At 46.8% G+C, this 23238-nt stretch overlaps 1 protein-coding gene across 1 annotated transcript; it reads right to left on the bottom strand.

Moving 5' to 3' along the window:
* Positions 1-17637: 17637 nt before the first annotated feature.
* On the bottom strand, positions 17638-19656 carry LOC137428102 (uncharacterized). Its single transcript, XM_078777069.1, has 5 exons — positions 19353-19656; positions 18957-19147; positions 18531-18839; positions 18032-18398; positions 17638-17839 (listed from the first exon to the last, which is right to left on the bottom strand). Exons 1-5 carry the CDS (start codon positions 19654-19656, stop codon positions 17661-17663), a joined length of 1350 nt encoding a protein of 449 aa, XP_078633195.1. The 3' UTR covers positions 17638-17660.
* Between the last annotated feature and the right edge of the window lie 3582 nt (positions 19657-23238).

The raw sequence follows: 23238 nt of genomic DNA, 5'->3' as shown, positions 1-23238 counted from the left end.
AGTTTTCTGAGCCCAAACCCCCATTGTGATGCTAGATAGCACCAGGCGAACAAAAACTTTACACTTTTACATTGGCCAGGGTGAGTATAGGATTTTCAGAACTACATCCAAGAGTGAAGTACATTGCTGGGTCTTTTCCCTCAGTAAACCCTTAAATGCGTGCATGAGTATTTTTTCATCCGTCCACAAATTACGTATGCAATTTCAGTTTCAACCTTTAATTTTTGGAGGAAATAGTTAATTTATTTAGTTTCCAATCAGTTTAACTGTATAATTTCAACTTATGCAGTATGTCTTTGTTATAACTAGACCTTGCGTTTACAACCAATACAACCTGCAGACAACGTAGAACCGACGTTATTTTGTTCCGGTGGGTCAATTTTGGAAGGTAGCGTTGGCCCAACGTTGGAAAGATATATTTTCCCTGGTGTTGGTTTAACGGGTGGCTAGTTTAGGATTACAAGGTGCCACGTTAGAGCCCCTGTCATGCCGTTGTATTAACACCTGGTGGGTTGACTCAGCCTGTCATCCTTTCAAGGTTGGCAACATGAGTACCAGCTTACTGTGACACACAACTCCTCAAAAAAACAAACTCTACCAAGATACAACCTTGTAAACCCATGAAAGTACAACAAGGGTTTTGCCGGCGAGGTCGTGTGTTTTTCCAAACTCTCCACGCTACCAAAGTTAAGAATTTTTGCCATTTGTATTTTTGTCAAAACTGTATTTTTTATTTTACGGTGTGTGTGCCTACTGTGTGTTTCTAGTTAGATATCGGTGTAAATCGTGCATACCATATATATATCGTCGGATGGTTCCTGCCGCGTTTTTCAGGCCTGGTTTTCCCAGGCCTCGAGGCTTTGCGTCTCCTCTCGAAGGTCGTTTGTGGTCCATTTACTTTCATTCTCCCACTGTTTTTTCCAGTATTGTTTTCACCCCATACTTCCCGGACATCTACCCTTTGTTTAAAGTCTTAATATAAAAATATAAACGAAAAAAAAATCTAATTTCCTTCTCTGCCCGTGTTCGTTCGTTCTTCGACCACGTGTTTTGTCCCACCTGTTTTATTTCTCTCCTTCCTTCATAACTCAATTCTCTCCAGTCGACACCTTTTCAATTCCAGTTCTCACCATACTTATTCAATTTTATCCTTCTTCCTCTGAGCTACTTTCATCGAACCTTCAAAAAAACATATTAACGAAGAATTTAAAAAGGAGGCCTCTCCTCCTGTACAAACACATTTGCTTATACACCTCCCTGTTCCTTCGCTCTCTGCTCTCCTGGCTGTCAATCTCCTATTCTTCTGTTCCTGCTTCTGAACCTGTGCTGGAATCCTTAAATCCCCCTTCGGAATCCTTCATGCCCTCATTTAAGGAATTTCCCCTTATAGTTTTCACGGTTTAGTTTTAAAAAGTTTAAACTTTCCCCTGAACTGTTGTATTCTGTCATATATTATAACACATTTTTCTTCTTCTTCTTATTCTTCTTCAAAAGGTTGCTTTCGACTTGCTCACCAAACTCTTCATTTCAAATAAAAATTCCATATCTTACAATTCTTCCTTCCTTCATTCCCGAAACTCACCTGCATTCCACCCCTCCTCCAACGTTTTCAAATGGATCTCTGTCTTGAAAATCACAAGAAACTCATTTTGCAATAAATGTTCGTTTTCCATTAATCGTCCAACACTTTCTTCTTCTTTCGTGTATCATCAGATGGCCAGCTCAGTGTCGTGCAGCCATGCCCTCGTCTCTGGTCCTACGTCGAAGAGGCCCGCTTCTGAAGGTGGTCTGTATAGGGGGCAGGTGGTAATTATGTGTTTGGCAGTCTGCTCAGGCTCGCCACACTCGCAGGCGGCGCTGTCTGCCAGGCCCCACATCTTCAGCGATGATTTGAAACGGCCGACCCCGTACGTAGACGGTTCAGCAAGGTCCATTGCAGGCGTGGTAGATCTTCTCCTAGGACGCCACCTCCTGGGTCCCAGATGTAGCGGTGGATGCGGGTGGGCCCGGCCATTTCCCACACCTGCCTCCAAGATGCCGCCAGCCATGCACTTCTAAACAGGTCCTCAGGGATAGAACTGAGCATCTCTTGTGCTGCCTTATTGTAGGGATGGTGACACTTTCTAAAATCCAAACTCTTCCTTCCCCTTCTCAACTCCTCCCTCACCCATCCCTTTCAAATCTCCCCCCTTGTCCCTCCCATCCTAAACTCCCCCCTCAACACTCCCCTCCTAAATTCCCCCTCACCCCTCCATTTCAAAACTCCCCCTTCCCTCCTCCCCTTCAAATCGTCCCACCCTCCTTTTTTCTCCAATTCTCCCCTCTCACCGCTCCCCCTCAAAACGTCCTCCCCGCATCCTCTCCCTTCCAAACTCTAACCTCCATCTCCTCCAACCTTCTTCCTCGCTCTGCGCCCCCCCCCCCTTCAAACACCTCACTGTGCCTCATCCAATCACCATCAAACCTTTTGTCCTCCATATCCTTCCCTTTCTCCAAGCTCTTCTGAAATCTCTGAAACACTATCAACAGCTCTCCCTACATCCTCCTCTTCCTCATCTTACCCTACCCCTCCCCTGTCCTGTATCCGATGCTCACCCTTCCTCTTCCTTAACGGTATGGACCTCAAACATCCGGGGCCTTCGCTCAAACCTGATTGACCTCTCCATGCAGGTTGCTTCTGACAAACCAGACTTGAGCTGCTTAACAGAAACTTTCCTCCTTCAAGATGTCTCTGATTCCTTAATATCTCTCCCTGGTTACTCCCTCCTTCAGTATGATAGACCTGAGCCTCGTCCTGGAGGTGGCGTTGCTATCTTTATCAAAAACGTTCTTCCTCACTCTCCCTGCACTGCCCTCTCTCCACCTCACCCCCAGGGGTACCTCTGGCTACGGCTTCCCCTTCGCTCCCACCTTTTGTTCATGTGTGTGTTGTACCGTCCACCAAACAGTGAACACTCCATATACATCTCGCTGTCTGATAACATGGTACAACTTCTATCTACTCCCTCCCAACTCTCTCTCTCTTCCTCATATGTGGTGATTTCAACTGTCATCATGCCATTTTGTTAAAATGCTGTTAGTGTTCCCCCTTTCTTATACTTCGTGTTCACCCTGCTGGGTGTGGGTTCCTCGCTCACCAGCCATGGCACCGCAGCAAAGGACTTCTGCGACTCACTGGGACTGACACAATCTGTCAGTTTCCCGACCCGTATATCATTCAATGGAGCAACTTCTCTTCCAGACTTGGTTATGACAAACTTCCCTGAAAATGTCTGCTGCTCTTCTTCTGCTCCAATCGGTTCATCTGATCATGTGCTTGTTAAAGTGGACATCTCTCTGGCCATTCTCAGAGAGCATCCTCAGCGTCGCCGATTCTGGCATTTCAGTCAGGCCAACTGGCCTTGGATATGGAGTATATGGAGGAGGGGTAGGCAGCCATCAATCATCTGGACTGGTCTCCCATCTCTACTGCCTCTGACATCAACTCATCCTGGGAATTCTTCCAAAGTAAACTGCTCTCTCTCATGCACAGATTTATCCCATCTCGTCTTCAGTTGTCATACACTTCCTCCCATCCATTGTACACGGAATCTTGTGGTGAGGCTGTTGTGCAGAAACGACTTGCCTTCACCTCTTGGAAAGCAAATCCAACGGAAGGCAATCTCAGTTCCTCTCACATAGCTGGAACAAGTATGTGTCTACCCTCAGGAGAGCCAGGAAACAATATCTCTCCACTCTCAAGAGTGAACTCTCAAACCTGTCTCCCTCTTCCAAATGCTGGTGGCATCTGGTCAAATCTGTTTCTGGTGTTTGTTCCCCCTCTATCCCCTCCCTCACATCAAATGGCTACACAGCTGACTCCGCACGTGAAAAAGCTGAATGCCTCAACTCTGTGTTTGCCTCAAAATCTTGTGTTCCAAACCCGGCTCTCTCTGTACCCATCATTCCCAATCGTAACCAGCTGCTCCTGGACTCTGGGTCCTTCTCTCCTGACAAGGTGGAGAAGTTTCTGTCAATCCTCGACTCTGATTCTGCAACTGGACCAGGCGGCATCAGCCCACGGTTCCTAAAATCCTGCTCTGCTGCTCTTTCACACCCTCTCTCTGTTCTCTTTGTGATGGAATTCAATCACAAACTCTTCAACATATTGAGCTTTATTGTAATCAATTCTCCACATCATCTACAAAAAGAATAATCACATATTTAGAATGCGTTCATATAATATGCTCCATGTCAAGCAAGCCATAAAAGATGCATAATTTTAACTTACCAGCTCAAATTCAGTCACAAGTAAAAGGCAATCCCCTCACTCTCAAGCCAACCTTCTTATAGGCACGTCTTACGCTAGAGAGGGAATTACAATGGATCTTCGCCTTTATTTCACCACATTCTCCCTCCAATTAAATTTCCAGGAAGCTCGCATTGGTATATTACAAAACTACAGAGTATAAAAAAGCACAAAGAATCAAACGTTCACAAGCTGAGGATAAAGCAACCTACCATCCCAAACGAACCGGCTTTCAACTCTAAAATTGTTGTTTGCCTGACCTTGGCAAACATCTCCTGCAATTTCATTTCCTCTTGTTCTTATCTTGTTATTGCATTCTCATCTTTCCCTGTCTAAAAATGTGTGGGTGAGACATAGTTTTCTTCTGAGCTGAAAGGCAGATGCCTTGTCTAGTTCCGTTCAAATAATCCTTGAGCATACTATATAAACTATGGCAGGTCGTGTGTAGATTAAGGAAGAGCTGTCATGGACGGAGGGTTGCTGGCCGAGACCCACACAACTTTCCTTCCATGTGCATGTTATTGTCCTCTCTTTAATAATAAATTCTCCTGTCCGAGTCTGGTCAAATGATCATTCCTGAGGGGTTAAATCTCCGACATACGCATATAGGTACAGTAAAAAGAAATAACCGATAATGGCACCAAAAATAAATACCAGGGCTCACACAACAATGGGGAAAGAGCACGCGCTTGAGCAAGGCACCAGCTGGTTTTGGGTCTGAAATGGCTCGTGCGCGCTGGTGTTTCACAAGGCACGGAATTGGTGTTGCACGGGGCTGGTGCTGCATGGGGATGGTGCGGCACAGGGCTGTAGAGCATGTATGGGATGAAATGGAATGCTGTCATCAATATCCACAGCACCTGCACCAGAACAGCCATGATTTGGCCACATACAGACGTTGTTGATGAATAACTTTAAAAGGATGGCGTTTCTTTAAAAGACCACGATCACCAGTCTCATCAAACCTTCCCAATGGGTCCCATGCCCAAAGTCTTCTTGCCATACACGAAAAAGCACGAGGCGGTACCATGCCGATGATTACGTAACTAATCTTAACTAGTTGCCCTAGCAGATCCACTTGTTACGGAACCACTTCAAGCGCTTACCAACCAAGATTGAACCTCATTTATCCTATGCCGCAATCAGAACTGCCCGAATAAATCAGCACATAGTTTCTTAAGAAAAGGGCTTTTAGTACACACAAATTAGGCAAATTTTACAATGGGAGAAATAATGGCAGGTATATTCACAAATATGTACGGCACATATAAATCCCAATTTCCCCAATATGACAGACCCACCCTCAGAACCTTAACAGTGACTTCGCAACTCTCCATTGGCTGGTGCCGCATGCATCCAGGAAAAGAGAAAGAGGTCGAAGAGGTCAAGGGAGTGGAAGAGAAAGGGGAAGCTGGTGTGTTCTGGTCCCTCACACCTTGTGCCAGCTCAGAGGAGCGTGTGCCACCAATAATTATGATGATTGTCTGGTGTCTGGATCCGCCACGCTCCACTCATGCTCCCTCCTCACTGTCGCCCACATGCTGCCTTCTCCATGCGCTTAGGTGGTTCATTTGCAGGAAGAAATGGATGCGTTTTTCAGCAGGAAAGTGCAGGAGGCAATCCATTTTGTCAGGGACACTTACCCAACCATCAGTATCAAAAGGCGAAGCGGGAGTTGGTCCATTCAGGTGGCGCAGCTTAACGAGCCGGGTTCGACGCAAAGATCCAAGAGGTGTTGGAAGTGTAAGAGGAATTACGCGTAAGAATGAGAGAAAGTGAACAAAGAAATGAACGGAGATGGAAAGCAGACTGTGAACAAGAAAGGAAGGCAGACTTGTAGAGAGAAAGCAGCAATAAAAGCCGGTTGTACGAGAATATGCACAAGGGGAATTCACAAAAGGTTTGAGATGGGCTGGTGCCTCGTAACGTTCACTCCACTCAATGTCCCATCATCTGTTCGATAGCTTGGCCTTCACTTGCTTTTTAATAGAATATGTCCCCACCTGCCCGAATCCACCCCCTTCAGTCCGAAGAAGGAGTTCGCCCACCAATAGATCCTCCCCCTCATACCTGATTGGTGTTTCAGTCCCCAAACCCCTGGTGATTGGCCTTTACAGTTCTGGCACACTATCTCCCTTGAGATGATCGATTTGTCTCAGGTGTTCACCAAACCAGGTTGGTGCAGCTGTATGAAGGCACTGTACTTTCTGAAGTCTCTGCAGTCTGCATGTTATCCAATTTTGTTGGTCTCCCTCTGCTGAATTTATCAGCATTTTACACGTTGTCTGAATACCATTTTACCAGTTTTAATGGTTCTGCCAATTTTCCGTCATTTGGTGTGAAGAGCTTTAAATCATCAATATACAGTGGATGGGTCACTTTTCCTGACCCATTGGACATTATACTGTTCGATGTTAGGTGTATCCCTGTCCTTGATCATCAATGAGTTTGCTCAGTAGTTCCAGAACTGGGCAAAACAAGAGGGGCAGAGACAGTCACCCTGGAAGAACATATGTTGTATCTTCACTTCTGGGATTTCGATCTTTCCGTCTGAATGCTGTAATATCAATGTGGCATTCCAGAGCTCCGTTGCTTTATCAATGAATTGAGTTTGATTAATTCGGGGATTTATCTTGGCAGGGACACTAACATTGGCAGGGCATTTTACCATCCAAAAATGAGGCCACCAGCAAAAGCTTCTTTGCTTTGCCTTTCCTTCGATGCATTTTATATCATGATAAATGGGTAAATCCTTATTACAAGCAGAACACAAGAACGGCTTCTCTCGTTTGTTGGAATATCCATGTGCAGCTTTCAGAAGGTGGAACAGAGTCCTCTCAGGACTCAAAGTAGCCACCTCCAGTTCGGTAAAATATCATGTTTCACAATCCAAGTTGTGAAAAGGTCTTCTCAATGTTTTTTTCTGAGGATTATTTCCAGGATTGTCATTGGACCACAGACAGCCTCCAATTGTTGTTAGTTTGTCCGACTATTCCTGGGGACTGTTTTGAAGATCTAAGAGAGGTTCTTTTTCATTTCCATTTTGTCAGAACCCTTCAGCTTCCAGGTTCTCTTGGCCTCATTTTTCAGATGCTGATTATTTGGTCATTTTCCTGATTTCCACATTATTTCGACCAATGTCGCTGGTTACTGCTGCTGACACCTCGATGAGCAATACCATCTTTTCCTTTTTGTGCAAAAGCACAATGTCCTTGTGCAATGCTTTGTTTTCTCTGTTCACGATTGATGGGATGATTTGATCATAAGTGAGGACTGCATCCTCATGTTCAACAATCACTTTTGGTTCATGCTTCCTTGATTTTTCTGAGACTGAGATATTGAATTTTTTGCAGATGTGCCATGGTGTTTGCTGCACACATTGTTGAGCTTTTGTGTATACAGTTATTCAGACAGTTGTTTTTCATACACGAAAGAAGGTGACCGTTTCTACCTTGCAGAACCAACGCTTTTTTGAATAAACGTCAAGATTTGTGAAAAAACTGGATTTCTGAATGGATCAGGAAGCAACAGAACAAGAGGAGCTGTAGAAAGAGAGGGGTGGGAGGGAAACATCAACAGCAGTGGTGAAGGACAAGCATAAGGAAGAGTTGGGCAAATAAGACGAGTATGAAGGAAAGAGAGGTAGTGGTGGATGCATTGGGTAGACAAGATGGATACAGAAACAAACTCTCAGGAAATTTGGAAGGAGGTGGGTTTGTAGTGGGATGTTAACAGGGGTACAAAATCACGGATTGGATGAGGGGAGAAGCGGAGTGGAGTGACTTGAGATGGTGGTGAATTGGTTCATTCGTGCTATCTTCTAAAGACTTGTAGCGTTTAACCTGCAGGTCTTCTCTCCTTTATATCTTGTGCGTGGATCCATTGATGCCGCTTCACCTTTGATTGATGAAAAAATGCCTTGGTGCAAACAGAACACTTGTGGGGCTTCCCTCCTGTATGTATTTTTGATGATGAGATAAAGTTGATGAAAGAGCAAAACTCTTGTCCAGATGCCATGTTTTCTCCCGCCTCTGGAACAAACTCCCACACTCCATTCAGTCCCTTTCCTCCGTTTATGCGTCCGTTTGTTTTTTTTGTCATTAATGTAAGCTCTTACAAGAGCCTCGATCTTGTATACAAAAAAAAAAATATACAAAAAACTTGTTGCATTCAGAACATGTGCATGGCTTCTCTCGTTGGTTGATGTCCCCATATGCGGGTTTCAGGAGGAGGCAGGAAGTTCTCCCAGAACTCAAAATCTTCACCTCCTTTTTCGGTAAAAGATCATTATTCGTGAACCAGATTGGGAAACGTTATTCTCATAGTTTTGTTCCAAGGGCTCTTTTAAGAATGCTCACTGAACCTCTGACAGCCTGTACCTGCAGCTTGTTTGTAGAGATATTCCCTGCTTTTTAAGTGCTCAGTAATGGTTTTCTTGATCATCCCTGTTGCTCCGAGTTTTACTGGTACAATTTCAGCTTTCTTCAATTTCCAAGTCCTCTTGACCTCATTTTTCAGCTCCTGGAATTTGAGCATTTTTCTGATTTCTGTAGCATTTAGTCCAAGGTCATTGGGAACTGAAAACTCCATCAACAATGCTGAATTTTCCTTTTTGTGTTTGAGCAATATGTCCAGATTTTTTTTTTTTTTTTTTTTTGTATACAAGATCGAGGCTCGTGAAAGAGCGAACATTAATCACACAGAAAGACAAATAGACACATAAAACAAATAACATCGGGAGCGGTAGACAAGATGGGGAGAGAGGGGGAAAGACACAAAAACAACATTTGAGAGCAGGGACCGAGAGACATGGAGACATCGAGAGATCTGTGGGAGGGAGAGGGCTTTGGGGGGGAGGCATGTGAAGGGGGGGGGGGGGGGTGGGAGAGGTATAAACATATGGACACTGCCAGGATTTCCAGGAAAGAAGTTGGAATTTCAAACAAGGTGGATCTGGGGTGAATTAGTGGGGGTAGAAAAGATCAAGGTTTTGGATGGGGGAAGATAAGAGATGGTGGTCAACAGCTGTTTTAAAGACCTGGAGGGAGGAGAGGGATTGAAGGGAGTGTGGGAGTTTGTTCCAGAGGCGGGAGAAAAGAGGAATGAAAGAGTGAAGGTGAGCAGAGAGCCGAGATTTCGGCAGTTTAACCATCAGAGGGTTGCTGGCAGATCTTGTGCGACCTGTAGGAATATTTGGGGGACAGAGCACAGAGAGAGCTGGGGGAGCAAGGCCGGAGAGGAGTCGGTGGAAGACAGAAAGACCACCTACCTGCCTGCGGTGAGTGAGTGAAAGGCCCTCAGAGATAGCTTCATCGCGGGAGATTCCAATGATTTTGAAAGCTTTGGATTCAACAGCGTGAAGCCGAGCCAGGTGTGAGGCAGGAGCACCAACCCATAGGGGAGAACAGTATTCCATTGAGCTGCGGATGAAAGCCTTGTATGTGGTGAGGAGCTCAGGTGTGCCGAGGAAGGACTTCGCACGACGGAGGATGCCCAGTCGGCGACTGGCTTTGGAGGCCAGCTTGGAAATGTGGATTTCCCAAGAAAGATCATGGCAGATAGTGAGACCCAAAAGCTTTAGCGACAGAACTTCTTGGAGAGGATTGTTGAGAAAGTAGATGGGAGGGTTGTCCAGTCGATCTTTTCGGAGAGACATAGTAAGAGAGTGAGATTTGTCAGGATTGAAAGACATGTTCCACTTGTTTGACCAGTCTGTGATTTTGTCCAGGTCTTCAGAGAGTGAGGAGGCTGCAGACTGCCGATCTGAGGGAAGAGGAATGGAGCGGCAGAGAGTGGAGTCATCAGCAAAGAGATAGCGAGGATTTTCCAGAGAGTCGGAGAGATCATTGATAAAGACCAGAAAAAGCACAGGGCCCAGCACACTTCCTTGGGGAACTCCAGCCTGAACAGGAAGGGGAGATGAGAGAAATCCATTCAGGGCCACACGTTGACTACGACCAGAGAGGAAGTCCGCAAGCCATGCATGGAGATTTCCATGGATACCATAGGAGGAGAGTTTGGTGAGCAGAGCTGGGTGCCAGACCGTATCAAAGGCCCGTGATATGTCAAGGGAGACAGCTCTGATTTCGTGTTTGGCATTGAGGACCTCCATCCATTGTTGAGACAGCAGAAGCAGCATGTCCAGAGTAGAGTGACCTGGTCTGAAACCAAATTGATGATCAGAGATCAAGCCATTGGAGAAGAGGAAAGATTTCATATCCAAAGCAATGATGGATTCCATGACTTTGCTGATAATTGGGAGCAGGCTGATTGGTCTGTAGTTGCAAGGATCTGTTTTTGCACCTTTTTTGTGTAAAGCGGTAATGTTAGCTGATTTCCAGGATGCTGGCAGATGACCTTGAGCAAAAGATAGGGTGAAAAGAACAGAGAGGGTGAGATAGAGCGGCAGAGCAGGATTTTAGGACCCGTGGGCTGATGCCGTCTGGTCCAGTTGCAGAATCAGAGTCGAGGTTTGACAAAAACTCCTCCACCTTGTCAGGAGAGAACGACACAGAGTCCAGGAGCAGTTGGGTTCGACTGGGAAAGGTGGGAACAGAGAGAGATGGGTTTGGGACTAAGGATTTTGAGGCGAACACAGAGTTGAGGCATTCGGCTTTGTCACGTGCGATGTCAACTGTGTGGCCATTTGAGGTAAGGGAGGGGATGGAGGGGGAACAAACACCAGAAACGGATTTTACCAGACGCCACCAGGATTTGGAGGAAGGAGACAGGTTTGAGAGTTCATTCTTGAGTGAGGAGAGATAGTGCTTCCTGGCACTCCTGAGGGTAGACACACACTTGTTCCGAGCTTGGTGGAAGGAACTGAGATTGCCTTCAGTTGGATTAGCCTTCCAAGAGGCAAAGGCAATTTGTTTCAGGGCAACTGCCTCACCACAAGATTCAGTGTACCATGGACGGGAGGAAGGGTAAGACAACTGAAGGCGAGATGGGATAAATCTGTGCATGAGAGAGATCAGTTTGCTTTGGAAGAATTCCCAGGAAGAATTGATGTCAGAGGCAGTGGAGATGGGTGACCAATCCAGACGATTGATGGCTGCTTGAAGACCGTCCCAGTCGGCCTGAGTGAAATGCCAGACTCGTCGACGCTGAGGAGGCTCTCTGAGAATGGCCAGAGAGATGTCCACTTTGACAAGCACATGATCAGAAGAACCGATTGGAGCAGAAGAAGAGCAGCAGACATTAGCAGGGAAGTTTGTCATAACCAAGTATAGAAGAGAAGATACTCCATTGGCTGAGATCCGGGTCGGGAAATTGACAGATTGTGTCAATCCCAGTGAGTCACAGAAGTCCTTTGCTGAGGTGCCATGACTGGTGAGAGAGGAACCCACACCCAACCAGGTGGCATGATGACAGTTGAAGTCACCACATATGAGGAAGAGAGAGTTGGGATGAGTGGATAGAAGTTGGTCCATGTTGTCAGACAGTGAAATGTAGATGGAGTCATCACTGTTTGGGGGACGGTACAGAACACATATGAACAAAAGGTGGGAGCGGAGAGGAAGCCGTAACCAGAGGTACTCCTGCGGGTGAGGAGGAAAGAGGGCAGTGCAAGGAGAGTGAGGAAGAGAGTTTTTGACAAAGATAGCCACCCCACCACCAGGCCGAGGCTCAGGTCTATCATACCGGAGGAGGGAGTAACCAGGAAGAGATATTAAGGAATCAGAGACATCTTGAAGGAGGAAAGTCTCTGTTAAGCAGATCAAGTCTGGATTGTCAGAAGCAACCTGTATGGAGAGATCAGTCAGGTTTGAGCGAAGGCCCCAGATGTTTGAGGTCCATACCGTTAAATGCCATGCTTTGTTTGCAATGTCGACAATTGATGGGATCATCTTGTCACGTGTGAGCACGATATGCTCATTTTCAAGGATAGGATTTGCTTTCTGTTTCCGTGATTGTTCTAGAACCGGAATGTTGAAATGCTTGCAGATGTGCCAGTGGATTACTGTACAGACGCTGTCATGTCATTCTGTGTTCAACTGTTCTGACATGAGTTTTTTACATCCCGAAAGGAGGTGACTGGTACTTTGTTTCTCCCACACAAAACCTGCCTTTGGAAGACGTAAGAAACTTTTTGTAGTTTTCCTTTTTCTTCTTTGCGATCATTGGGGCTGTATTTGTTTGTTTCGTTTTCCCTTGTAATATCGTGCACTTGAACTTGTTTTTGGAAGTTTGTTGCTGAATAATTAAGGATACCTTTTCCGATTGGTTGTTTTCTTGCTCGTGTACAAATCTCATGCAATAGTCTGTTGAGATTTTTTATATACTCTTTGATGCATTTGTAAAGTTGATGAACAAGCAAAATCCTTGCTGCACACAGGACATTTATAAATCTTCTCTCATGTGTGTTTTTACTTTGTGATGATTCAAGGATTCTAACCAAGAAAATTCATTGTTGCACACAGTACACTTGAAAGGTTTCTCTCCTGTGTGAATCCGTTGATGCGCTTTCAAACGTGAAGCAAAAGGAAACGCTTTGTTGCACACAGAACACAAGCAGCACTTCTCTCCTTTATGTATTTTTTCATGTGTTTTTTAATGTGATGAATGAGCAAAATCTTCGCTGCACACAGGACATTTATAAGGCTTCTCTCCTGTGTGTTTTACTTGATGATATTTTAAAGATTCTAACCAAGAAAATTCCCTGCTGCAGAGCGTGCACTTGTATGGCATCCCACGTCTGGGTATTCCTTCACATCTGTTTGAAGATTTTAATGAGCTAATTGTTTTCTTGCAAGTGGAAGACTCATGTGGCTTCTCATTCCTTTCAATTTTCTTGAATGGCGTAATACAATTGTTATTGGTCAATACAATGCCATATTTGTTGACTTCCTGACAAGTCTGTATCGTGTTCTGATTGAAGGAAACTTCACTCTCAAAAAACTGGGAACTTGACTTGGAATAAGAAACCTCTGCAAAGACAATTCATAAAAGCATCAATAAACACCATTGCTGTGAAACATGCATCATATTAAACTAGAACGGCACTCTTCAGCATCATGACGTCGATCGATATGCCTCTGCCCACATCATTACGTCATGATACAAACTTGAACCAAGTTTGGTTTAAATCCATTCAGCTGTTCTCAAGTATCACATTTGGACCTGACATGACCTCTGAAAAATCTTTGACAGCAAAATCGAATACGTTTATCTTTACATCATTTTACAAACTTGAACCAAGTTTGACTTCGTTCCCTTCAGTTATTCTTAAGTTATCATGGTTATGAAAACCTATTGTAGACTCTGACCTTTGACCTGTTGATGCCAAAATGTAATCAGTTCATCTTGGCATCATAATATATTGTTGCGGATCTCACCGTCGGCCCCTTGTCCCCTTACCCAGGGGGAATTAATCCCCTTGTCTGCGATTGACCGACGTGAGTCCTGAAGCTGCCCAGCTCCCTCCAGAGAGGCAGGTGAGCAACCTCGTTCGAGACCGCGGACAAGATGTTAATTTGCCGAGCGGATTAGCAGCCGCGGCTCGAACCATTAACAGAAACTAGACCCGATTCTGAACATTGGAAATCGTGCCACAGGTATTCAATGTGCAAAAGACAAGGACGAACGGATGTGAAGGAAAGAAGGCAAGGTAGGAAGAACAGGATTTATTATTATTTACACCAGACTAAAAGAAGAAAAGCACTCAAAGTAATATACAGGAAAATGGAAGGATCAGAAGGACACAGAGCAATACTAGCTTATCTTCTCAGGCTTAACTTGTACCCAGGACAATACAGACAACGAACTCACTCACACGAATGGGGAATTGCAGATTGGATTGGCTGGAGGGAGAGGAAGGTGGGACCACAAGGCTGGAAGGTTTGGCAGGGCGCACAGCAAGCAGGTCCTCTCCGGGCTGGAAGCGAGCAGGGCGGCGGTGGCACACGTATCTCGTTCGTTGCACACGGCAGGGCTGGTTCTTGCCTCGACCTCTCTCAGTCATCTGCTCGGTCAATCCTTTGCGCGATTGTCGCACGCATATATCAAGCGGGGTCGTGACACGCCCTCGGCCATTTGGGTACCGCCCCCGTGCTCTGTGTTGGTGGCCTTATATGGCAATGCCACGCTGCCACGGGCTTGTAGCCTTACTTGGGCATGGAGGTGAACAGCCCCGCCCTTCTTGTCCAAACAGAGCATGGAGCACATATTCACTATGACGGCGAAAGCTGCTTCCAAACCAGGGCCAGTTGAGAGGGCGCGCACCCCACGCTTGTCCAGCGGTTTTGCACAGAGAGGGAGAGTTTGGCTGGGAAATGCAATCCTTGAAGGGGACCTATCTTATGTCATTTGGTGCAATGCAGTCAATTAATGGGAAACACAGCCTTAAACTAATACACATAACAAGGAAATAACTATTTAGAAGGGTATATGGTGGCCTACGTGCTTGTACATGGACTAGCTATGGTGCACTCATTTCAATTAACAGCCAATTAAAAGGGGAAATGTACACAGGAATTTTAATACTAAATTTACAAAGTGAAGGTTCTAAAAACCGTAACAATATACTTATACCAAGTTTGGTCAAACTCCCATCACCGGTTCACAAGTTAGCATGGTAACATAATTTTTACCTCACATATCCTTTGACCTCTTGACCCAAAAATGTAATCAGTTCATCCTGACATTATACATATCTGACATTTCATCCTGACATGATATCTCCACCAGGTTTGGCTTGGATAACTTCAGCCATTATTTAGTTATTGCGATAACAAAATATTTTTACTTATCATGACCTCTGACCTTGAACCTCTTGACCCCAAAAGTCAATCAGTTCATCTTTACATCATTCTACATACTTGCACCAAGTTTGACTTTGATCCCTTCAGCAATTCTTAAGTTATCGCGGTAACCAAAATCTATCATGGACGGACGGACAACCCAAACACATAATGCCTCAGCGACTTCATTGGCAGAGGCATAATAATGCTTGTCACATTTGGCTCGGCGGCCGTAGGGTCTAAAAAATCTACGGCCACTAGCAATTATAGGGTGGCCGCAGTATTTCCACGGTCACACAATGTAGCAGTCACATATGTTTTTATTTTTCGGGTAGCCGCACGGGGTATTTAGAAATTGTGGAGACCGAAAACGTGGGGGTGCCGTACGGTCTTTGATTTTATGTCGCACGGTGACCTTAGGGTGTCCCTGCGGCGGCCATAGAATTTTCAAGGCAGACGCAAGGTAGCCTCAAGGTGCCCACAAGGCAACCGCAGGGGGGCCCTAAGGCGAACGTGCGGCCAGACGGACGGTAACGAGTGGGTATATATACCAGTTCTTTTTCATATGTATATCATATCTCATATCTGTCATATAGATTGTGGACCAGGTTATATACAGATGGCGCTGGTTGTTCCTCAACGGCAAAGGCTGGGCCACCTGCGCATGCAGCTGAGGCGGGTGCATCGAGAGCGAGATTACCTGATTGCAGCCCTTTTCCTGGAGGAGCAGTGGCTGGCCCGACGGCAGCGAAAAAGGAGGACGATGTGGATGAAGCCCTGGCTGTTGCGGCGTGTCACCCTGGGCCACTACGACAACCTGATGCAGGAGCTGATGCGTGAATCCAGGGGTGACTTCAAGGCATTCCTGCGTATGGAACCTGCAATGTTCCAGGAGATGCTGGTCCGTGTCGCTCCCAGAATCACAAAAAGCGACGGTGCAAGGCCCCCCCTTGCGCCAGGCCTGAAGCTGGCCATAACACTCCGGTTCCTGGCAACGGGTGACTCCTACCACTCGCTTGCATTCAGCTTCAGGGTGGCACATAACACAATATCACTGTTTGTGCCCGAGGTGTGCGATGCCATCTCTGAAGAGTACCGGGACGAGGTGTTCGTGACCCCCTCAACTCCTGATGGATGGAATGAAGTTGCCCAGGTCTTCGGGAGGAGGTGGAACTTCCCTCACGCTTGCGGGGCCATTGACGGCAAACATATAAAGATAAAGAAGCCATCGAAGTCAGGCAGCGTCTACTTCAACTACAAGGGCTTCTTCTCAACAGTGCTGATGGGGATTGTGGACGCAGACTATCGCTTCCTTTGGGTGCATGTGGGTGTGGAAGGAGCTGCCTCTGATGCAGGGATTTACAACCGGTCTTCCATTGAGCCCGACCTCCGTGAAGGAAGACTTGGTTTCCCTCCCCCTGAGCCCCTCCCCAACGACGACCACGACGTGCCATACTTTTTCATCAGGGATGACGTGTTCCCCTTGCGAACATACCTGGTGAAGCCCTTCTCCCACAGGAACCTCATGCATGACGAACGCATCTTCAATTACAGGTGTTCCCGTGCCAGGAGGGTGGTTGAGAATGCTTTCAGCATCCTTGCCAACCGTTTCCGGTGCCTCCTCACCACCCTCATGACCACCCCCGAGACATCCACCAAGATCACCAAGGCGTGTGTGATACTTCACAACCTGATGCGGAGCCGCTTTCCCAACCTGCAGAATGCCGACCTTGACGGGGAGCAGGCGGACGGTGTGATTGTCCCAGGGGCATGGAGGGATGCAGGCTACCTCGCCGACATGCAGGGTGCACTACGTGCCCCCAGGGAGAACCGTGCCGGCAAAGAGCTCCGGATACACCTCAAACACTATTATAACAGTGCTGCCGGCAGCGTGCCATGGCAGGAGGCAGCTCTCAACTGGTGAATTACTATAATTGAACCATCAAATGAACTTTATAGCCATAACATCTGACCTTATAATAACCTGTGAACTAAATGTACCATGTGATCCCACTTGTCAAATAAAGTATTTAAAAGTTGAATATAACCCAGTTTGTTTGCTTTATCGTTTTATCCCACAATAAACAAAGAAACAGACAGCAATAATTGAACGATAAAATAAAAATATAAAACCCATAAATTAGACACTTAAATCAATTTTAGCAATGAAAATTTCCATTTATAAATAAAGGGAAAATTTCCCTTGAAAGTTTTAAGTGCCCAATTGCTGGTTTTTATTTTCTGTTTTTTTATTAATTATGATGCTTCCCTGTGTCTTTAAAGTGATCAGATTAAAGTAATAGCGTAAATATTCACTCTATTGTGGTATTAATTTTTAACTTTCTTTCCTATTTTCAAAGGGATATAAATAATTATATTATGGAAGAATTAAAGACCAACACATAAATCAAGTTTCAAAGCCCATAAATGGTACCATTTTATTAGCTATAACAAAAATAACTAACATATCATATGTATAGTAACAGCAACATATTTATATTAGTCTCCATCAGACTCGGACTCAGCGCACGCCTTGTCTGCCTTGTCTACCGGAGATGAAGTCTGGGGCCTCATTAGACCGCTGAGCAAGGACTGGTCCGCCCGCGCTGGTGCCATGGAGGCCGAAGCTGCTACCACCACTGAATCCCGAGAGGCTCAGTCTGTCCCCCAATGCAGGGGTGCGGAGGGCCGGGAGCAAGTCTTGGTCCCCGAATATGTTGCTGGTGCTGGGGATAGTAGGAGCAGAGGTGGGGCAGGCTGGCTGCTGATGCTGCTGCGGCTGCTGCTGCTGCTGTTGAGGCGACTGGGTCTGTAGACACAAGATAAATGCACATTAAATAAAGGTTCTATATAAATAGTACGTTTCTGAAATAAAATCTTGTATGTTTTACATAGAATCATAATTTACTGAGTTAATTTCTTTATAAATTTCTGCAATAAAATCTTTTATGTTTCACATAGAATCCTGATTTGATGAGTTTATTTATTTATAATAACTTACCAGCATTTGGGTGAAGGTCTGCTGCCGCAAATACCCTGGCGGTTGCTGCTGCTGTTGTTGGTATTGGAACTGCGGCTGGGGCTGGAACTGCTGGGAAGGGTGCTGGAACTGGCCCTGGAATGAGAACTGGGAGGCCGCGGGCTGGGGCGGGTACAAAGGGGTACATGGCAGGTGGAGCTGGGGTTGGAGCCGGACACTGCTGACTCGTACTTTGCCCCTCATCTGTTGGCTGGTATCGCTGGGAGAGGGCCAGGGTTTCAGTCTGGAATTGTCGGAACCTCTCCTTCGGGCAGTTGCGCACCACCGTCTGGAGCCAGCTGCCCCACGCCTCTCGCTCATCTCGTTCTCTGCTTGCGGACTCTTCCAACTGGGGGGAAAGAGAAAACAAAAAGGAAAATTATCATAACTGTTTCAATCCAAATTTCAAAAAACATAAGACTTATGACACATGACATTTAAAAGTACAGTTTAGGTTATCATTAAATCGGTTATAATTTACCTTTTTCTCTGTTTCCCGGTCCCGTCTCCGGTTCTCCATCAGCATCTCGTGGAGGAGCACCCCTACGTCGGGGGTGGTCTTTGCGGCCTTCTTCCTGCTCATCCTGGTGCTGCTGCTGGTGCTGGTGCTGGTGCCCGCCCTGTTCCTGCTACTGTGGTGACTGTCGGCACTGCTCCCCCTCGTCCGACTTTCAGACCCTCTGTCATGGTCATCAGTGTCGTGTGCCGCAGAGTCGTGTGCCTCAGAGTCGGGTGCCGCAGAGTCGTCCCCCACATCTTCATCTTCCTCGTCCTCGTCCTCCACAGCAACCTGAAGCATAGGCAGAGAAAAGTGAATATTAGGTACATGCAACACTCAGGATGTTCTGTCAGGGACTGAAAAGCAGAGGATCATTTGCACACAAACAAATTCAATGCCAATGCTTACCCTTCCCAACTCCTGTCCCTGGGTCCGCGGCTGAATCACCTCATCGAGAAAGGCCAAGTTCCGCAGCTTCCACTGCTGTAGGCTGGTTAACTTGGAGGATGCTTGGCCCGACTTCCCCGAAGAACCGGCCCGGTTCTTGAGTTTGCCATAGGCAGAACGTAGGTTTTTGAACCTCCTCTTGATCTTCTCCACTGCAAACAAAAAATAATCACATTAGAATGTGTCAGAGGAAAGTGAATATTATGTATTTACACAATGGAGGATTTTTTTCATGATACTTGGACAATTGACAATGAAACTACAATACAAATCAGTAATTTAAGAATTACAAAAATGAGGAAATGGGGAAAGTACTGATAGTGGCAACTATGTACCAGGATTAATTTCACGACTCACCGGTCCACTTAATCTCCTTGGCAGGCTCAGCCAGTTCCGCCTCCTTCAGCTTGGTGTTGCGGTACTTCTCATGTCTGAGGTTGTAAAAGTAGGGATGGGCCTCATAAAATTCGACAATGCGCTGGAGCGCGGGAGACTCATCCTCATCCTCTCCATCAGCGTCATGGTCCTGCTCAGGCTGGGTGTCTGGCACCTGTTCTGGCTCCATGGATGGCTGGTCCTTTTGCTCATCCTCATGGACTGGGTTGGTCTTTTTCTTGGCACCTTTCCCCTTGTCCTTGGTTGATCGCTTCTTTGGCGGCATGGTGATGTGTCTGGTCTGAGCTGCTGGTGAAATGTGATGATGTGTGTGGCAAAAACCTATACTCCGATCTCTAGCGGTAGCGCACGGTCGACGTAGACTGCCACGGAGGCCGTACGTAGGACGCACGGCGGGCATAGGGGAACCGTGCGTCGACCCTGCGTTGCCCGCAGGTAGTCACACAGACCGCAAGGCCACCGTACGGTGAACACAGGGACGCCTTAGGACTACCCTACGGCGACCGTGGAAATAGTGCGGCCGCCGTAATTTTTGGGGGGTTGGCCAAATTCATTTTTCATTGATAAGAGCCTACGGCAGCCGCACGAATAACGCAAGCCCACCGTACGCCCTATGTACGGTCGACATGGAACACATCTACATCATGGCTATGGCTTGTCGAATTGCTACGGCCAACCTAGAAATGAAAAAAGTAATAACTCCACGCTATAATTCCACGGAGACCCCTACGGCCTGTAAAAGATAGCCATACGCCATACGCCTGAGGCCACCTCAGAAACTCTGCGGCCGCCGCATGTTTCTGTCAATTTAGGGGGGGGGGGGGTATGGCCGCCGTATGCTAGCCGTAGAGCAAATGTGACTGAGGAGTAAGCACAATGTACAGTACTCCATTTTCATCGAAAACCTCTCTCTCCAGCCATGGCACCTCAGCAAAGGACTTCTGCGACTCATTGGGACTGACAATCTGTCAATTTCCTGACCCGGATTTCAGTAAACTGCACATTGTCTCTTCAAGACTTGGTTATGACTTACTTACCTGCAGCCATCAAACTTCTGGACCGGTTTCCCATCTCTACTGCCTCTGACATCAACTCATCCTGGGAATTCTTCCAAAGTAAATTGCTCTCTCTCATGCACAGATTTATCCCATCTCATGTTCAGTTGTCATACCCTTCTTCCCGTCCATGGTACATTGAATCTTGTGGTGAGGCAGTTGCCCTGAAACAACTTGCGTTTGCCACATGGAAGGCTAATTCAACTGAAAGCAATCTCCGTTCCTTTCAAAATGCTTGGAACAAGTGTGTGTCCACCCTCAGGAGAGCCAGGAAACAATATCTCTCTGCTCTTAAGCCTGAACTCTCAAAACCTGTCTCCCTCCTCCAAGTCCCGGTGGCATCTGGTCAAATCATTTTCTGGTGTTTGTTCCCCTTCCATTCCCCCCCCCACCCCCCCACGCCCCCTTACGTCAAACACCTACACAGTTGACACTCCACTTGAAAAGCTGAATGCCTCAACTCTGTGTTTACCTCCAAATCTTGTGTCCCATGATCTTTCCTGGGAAAACCACATTTCCAAGCTGGCCTCCAAAGCCAGTGGCCGACTGGGCATCCTCGGTCATGCGAAGTCCTTCCTTGGCACACCTGAGCTCCTCACCACAAACAAATCTTTCATCCTCAGCTCAATGGAATACTACTCTCCCCTCTGGGCTGGTGCTCCTGCCTTACACCTAGCTCGGATTCATGGGGTTGAAACCAAAACATTCAGAATCATTGATATCTCCTGCGATGAAGCTGATTCTGAAGGCCTTTGACCCTCTCATCGCAGGCAGGTGAGGTTGATGGTCTTCTTGTGAATTTTGGGGTAGGGGCATATATAGATTTAGGTAGATCTGCAGAGGTAGGTGTCCGGCTGTCATGACAGGGAACCTCACCTGTAACAAGCGTTACGCATAGGTCCCCCGTCGGTGAAGTGATGAGTTGACAAAGTGGAAGGCGCAAGGCGGCCATCTTGGATTTTGACGTGGCGACCCAATTTGCAATCGCGTTCTCCCTTATGCGGAGATACACCCACACACCAGATTAGAAGTTAGTAGTTCGTTTATTTTTCAAGATATTTCGCTCACAAGATTCAGACATATATACGGTGGCGGGCATCTTGGATTTTGACGTGGCGACCCAATTTTCAATGGCGTTCTTCCTTATGCCAAGATACACCGACACACCAAATTAGAAGTTGGTACGTCGCTTTTTTTTCAAGATATTCCGCTCACAAAGTTCAGACATACATGGCGGCGGCCATCTTGGATTTTGACGTGGGTTGCGCCCACACACCAAATTAGAATTCGATCCTTCGCTTATGCACGCACGCACACGTGCACTGACAGATGGACGGACAGACGGACAGACACACGGACGGAGGGGAAAACCATAGTCCCCCTTTCACTCCGCGGTGCGACGGGGGACAATAAGTTCTGTCTCGCCCGAATGTCGGAGTAAGCTGCGTATCTGTGTCCGCACGACGAGGGGGCATGGCTTGGTAACTAGAATTAGGGAATAAGAATAAGATTCCATTGTGTGTCGTTCCATCTGTGATCATACCGGTGACCCGTATGGCAAAGCACAATAGACATTAGATAGGCCCAATAGTAACACCACACAAACACTAATTAAATCCCCCCTCCGCCACAATAACCATAAAACCCACAGGAAGCCAGTTCGGGGCACCGCCGATGAGGCTGCAGCGAGCCACATCACCAGCTTACATCGTAACACTTATTGCTCAGGTAGGCTGAGGCCATGCTCACCTTGCGAAGGATTGGCAGAAGGAAGACACCACAGGACGAGGGCCGCCGATTGGCGGAGTGGGAGAGGACTGGTGATTGGTCAGGGCAAAAGCAAGAAGCAGCTCACTGGGCTTGGTGAAGCAAGAGCAAAGAGAGCGGCATACTGATTGGCCACTGATGAATGGGATGAGAGAGACGTGACGTGGCCATTGGTGGAGAATTGAGCCTGTGATGTTGGCCGGCAGGGATTGGCAGAGAGAGGGAGGTGACGTAACGAGGGATTGACAAAAAGAAGAAGAGCCTGACATTTTCTCTCTCTCGTCCCTGCTCGTTGAGGTGGACGTTGGTGTCTGGACATCGCTCGTTCTTGCCCTCACGCCTTCCTTCACCTCGACTCTCTCCTTTGCGACCCGAACGTTGGGTGAATCGCAGCTTCGTGCCGAATTCGGGAGGACATTCCACGGCTGGTGAAGCGGGTTGCACACTTGGCGTGAGAGGTTTTATCGAGGCCTTGTGAACGGGGGCGCAGCAAGGCCTTTCTTCCCGCCGACCGGAGCTATCCATCCAACCCAGAACCACCATCTCAGAAGATCCCCGAGACACGAGCTAGTTGCGATAAGTACAATAACCATACGCATTTTATTTTACAGTTTCTTTCATCCTTTTGTCTGTGTTGTTGAAGTCTGGTGTGGGGACGTCCCAATTTTGGATTATATTTATTTACCGGCGCGTTTCTTTGTATCGGGTTCCGTAAAATAAACGTGTTTCTTTTTGTACATTTAATTCGGTGTTCGCTTGATTTAATCTCCACAGGGGTGAAGATTGCGTCGGAACCGTGAGGTAAGGCACTTCAGCATCCTCCCCACCCTCCTTATCATCCTCCTCCCCGCATGTATGAACTCTGCCATATTTGAACTGAACGCCTTCGGAGTAAAAGCTTGCTCGGTTAATCCGTTTCCTTTGTCGGTTTAATTCGCAAGGAACACGACAGTCTTTATGTCTTCCACTGACTCCTCTCCGGCCTCGCTCACTCTGCTCTGTCCCCCAAATATTCCTTTGGGATG

The sequence above is a fragment of the Myxine glutinosa genome, chromosome 5 (assembly GCF_964187855.1).
Source record: "Myxine glutinosa chromosome 5, kmMyxGlut1.1, whole genome shotgun sequence".
Taxonomy (NCBI): Eukaryota; Metazoa; Chordata; class Myxini; order Myxiniformes; family Myxinidae; genus Myxine; species Myxine glutinosa.
Note: the sequence above shows the minus strand (reverse complement) of the source record. Positions and strands in the feature narration are given on the sequence as shown.

Coding starts and splice junctions, on each gene's coding strand:
- LOC137428102 (XM_078777069.1), bottom strand. CDS start 19,656: ATGCCGCCAAAGAAGCGATCAACCAAGGACAAGGGGAAAGGTGCCAAG. Junction 19,148..19,352: donor CAAGGAGATTAAGTGGACCG/GTGAGTCGTGAA, acceptor TTTTGTTTGCAG/TGGAGAAGATCAAGAGGAGG. Junction 18,840..18,956: donor AGGGACAGGAGTTGGGAAGG/GTAAGCATTGGC, acceptor CCTATGCTTCAG/GTTGCTGTGGAGGACGAGGA.